This window comes from Capsicum annuum, unplaced genomic scaffold (assembly GCF_002878395.1).
Source record: "Capsicum annuum cultivar UCD-10X-F1 unplaced genomic scaffold, UCD10Xv1.1 ctg68329, whole genome shotgun sequence".
Classification (NCBI taxonomy): Eukaryota; Viridiplantae; Streptophyta; class Magnoliopsida; order Solanales; family Solanaceae; genus Capsicum; species Capsicum annuum.
The window spans coordinates 1-2,899 of record NW_025877854.1 but is presented as its reverse complement, the minus strand read 5'-3'; the positions used below and the strand labels follow the sequence as shown (position 1 = coordinate 2,899).

The 2,899-nt window shown below is 40.1% G+C and overlaps 1 protein-coding gene across 1 annotated transcript; it reads right to left on the bottom strand.

Annotated features, from left to right (window-relative positions):
* Window positions 1-243: 243 nt before the first annotated feature.
* Window positions 244-730, bottom strand: LOC107838716 (thioredoxin X, chloroplastic; the record flags this gene model as incomplete). Its single annotated transcript, XM_047404797.1, is given in 1 exon segment — window positions 244-730. A coding segment is annotated over 1 exon segment (209 nt), but the record flags the coding sequence as incomplete, so codon positions are not given.
* Window positions 731-2,899: the final 2,169 nt, after the last annotated feature.

Sequence of the window (2,899 nt, the reverse complement as noted above, 5' to 3'; positions counted from 1 at the left end):
TGTATAGACAGTTGAGATATACAGATAGTATATAGAAAAGGCAGCCCGATGCAACAAGCACTTCGGTTTTAGCAGAAAAAGGAAATGCATAAAAACGATCATCGTCTCTTTGAACGAAAGAAAATTACATAAATCAGAAAATACGCAACTATTTGCATCGTATAGACAGCTAAGACATACAGATAGTATATAGAAAAGGCAGCCCGATGCAAAAAGCACTCCGGTTTTAGCAGAAAAAGGAAATGCATAAAAACGATCATCCTCTCTTTGAACGAAAGCAAATTATTACATAAATCTGATACGCGATTATTTTCACCGTATTGACAGCTCAAATATACAAATCCAAACAGGTTATCGCCTGTAGACAGCTACAATATACAATGCATCCTCACTATTCGCGGTTAATCGAGGAGCAGAAGGCAAAAACAGGATAAGCAATACTGACAAGACGAAATGATGCTTCTCGTCGTGATCATGAACTGATGAAGTGATACCAGAACTGCAAAGCGTTTCTCTGAACATTACGCGATAGAAACTGTCTTTAGAAGATCATCGAGATACGCCTTGAGTTTAGCTTTTGTTATCGCGCCTTCCCTTTTGCTGTCTGGAACTTCTTTTCCGTCTTTGAAGAGGATCAAAGTTGGCAATCCATATACTTTGTACTCTTCGATGAGCTTTGGATTCGCGTCATGATCTATCTTAACGATATTGATCTTTTCTTTGTACTCCTGAACAATAAGCGTAAAGAAAATTATGTACCGGAAAACACAACTATATCATTATGCTGATGTCAACAATAACGATAACAACACACTCAGTGTAATCCGACTAGCGGGGTGTGGGGAGTATAGAGCGTACGCTGACCTTACTCCTACCTCGTAGAGATAGAGAGAGGCTCTTTCCGATAGACCCTTTGTTTAAATAAAGGATTTTCCAAACAGTAACAACAACGAAACGATGCAAAATGGAGAGCATTACGCAACAGACAGAAGAAAGAACAGTAGCAACAGTGAAATAACGCGATAACTATAGCACGAAAAAACACAGGTGATAGCTGAAATCGAAGAACAAGAAACTATGACAATAGTGCTAACATCGAAATCATTATGCTGATGTATTAAGGTGAAAAAGAGCTCTCTTCACCGGCTCCTGCACGAAAATTACTCGATCTTTCCTCACTTGAAGTTCTATTTAAACGATGGAGCTGTTAGTCCATGCTATCCTCTGGTGTATCAGACATATAATAGCGCTGTGGACTGCCCATTTTGTTTCCGTTATCAAACTGGCGCGGAGTTGTCAAAGGCTGACTCAGCGTTTTCTTATCTTACTGGTGATAGGGGTCGGGTTATTGATGTGAGGTGAATTCAGAAAAAGGGTGGTTCTAATTATAATCCCGAAATGTTCATGTTAGCAAATTGATGAGTAGTTGTCAAAGACTTGACTTAACATGATACTAGTATACGTGGAGGTCACAAATTCAAGCCTTGGAAACAGCCTCAGGTAGAAATGCAAGGTAAGGAGGCTGCGTACGAAACACCCTTGTGGTGGGGCCCTTCCTCGGACCCTTCGCATAGCGTGAGCTTTAGTGCACCGGGCTGCCCTTTTTATACTATACGAGGTATCAAAGTGAAGGGACAAAGCAAATGATTCAGGTAACTTGTACTCAATGCTTGTTGGTGTCTCACATCATTCACGGGATGGGAATTTGGTCTCCTAATATGGTCTTGGACAGTCCTCCCTCGTGAGCTAGATTTTGTGGTCGAGTTAGACTCAAGATTCCGATGAAAAACTGAAAAGCCTTGTGATTCCCGAATGGAGAACGTAGTTCAGAATCGAGGCTACAATTCAGCTCTACGTTTTGTTTGGTGTGGCAGAATGCTGAACTTACTTTGTTTTTATGAAGTTGGAATACAACAACAACAACAACAACATACCCAGTGTAGTGGGGTTTGGGGAGGGTAAAGTGTATACGTAGACCATACCTAAACATTTCGATAATTCAAGTTAAGCAAAGATCAAATAATTTTTCAGCAGGAAAAAAAAGAAGGGTCATTTTCCTTCTTTCCAACACACCTTCATCAGTTTAACATGCTCATTGAAGAAACAAATTGACAAGGGGAAGTTGAATATTTATGAAGGGGAGCCTTGGAGTAACCGTTTAAGTTGTTGTCATGCATCAAGGAGGTCACGGGTTCAAGTCGCGAAGATAGCCTCTTGCAGAAGGGTAAGACTACGTACTATAGACCCTTGTCATGTGGTCCGTTCCTAGACCCCGGGCATAGAGGGAAATTTAGTGCACCAATTTAAGTTGAAGATTTATAACAACAACACCCGATGTAATTCCACCAAAGTAACATAAGCAGAAGCATAACAAAGCATTCTGAACGGTAACTATAGCAAAATAATATGAGAATCGAAGTACAACAAACAACATATAGTAACAGAAAATGAAGGACAAGAAACTATGACAACAATACTATGACTACTAGTATGGACTGCTATACAACACACAGTACCTACTGAACTTCAACATTAATCTATGTCCTACCTACTAACTTTCTAAAATAAGTTGTGTTCAGGGGTAGACCTAGGTGCACTTTTGTGGTTCTCCGGCACCCATTAAACCCAATGCAAACTAGGTATAATTATATATGAAATATATAAAAAATGGTATAAGGGTAAGAAAAAAAAAAGCACTCGGAAACCAAAAAGACAGTTGGGCGTTTTGCTCTCTGGACGGAACCTTAAAGTTTTGGACGTCAATATGTGCCCTGAGGCACTCGTGACCCCTAAATCTTGGGACGGAATCTTAATCTTTGGGCGTCAATGTGTTTAAACTTCCTTGAGACACTCATGACCCTTAAATCTTGAGACGGAACCTTAACGCTTTGGGCGTCAA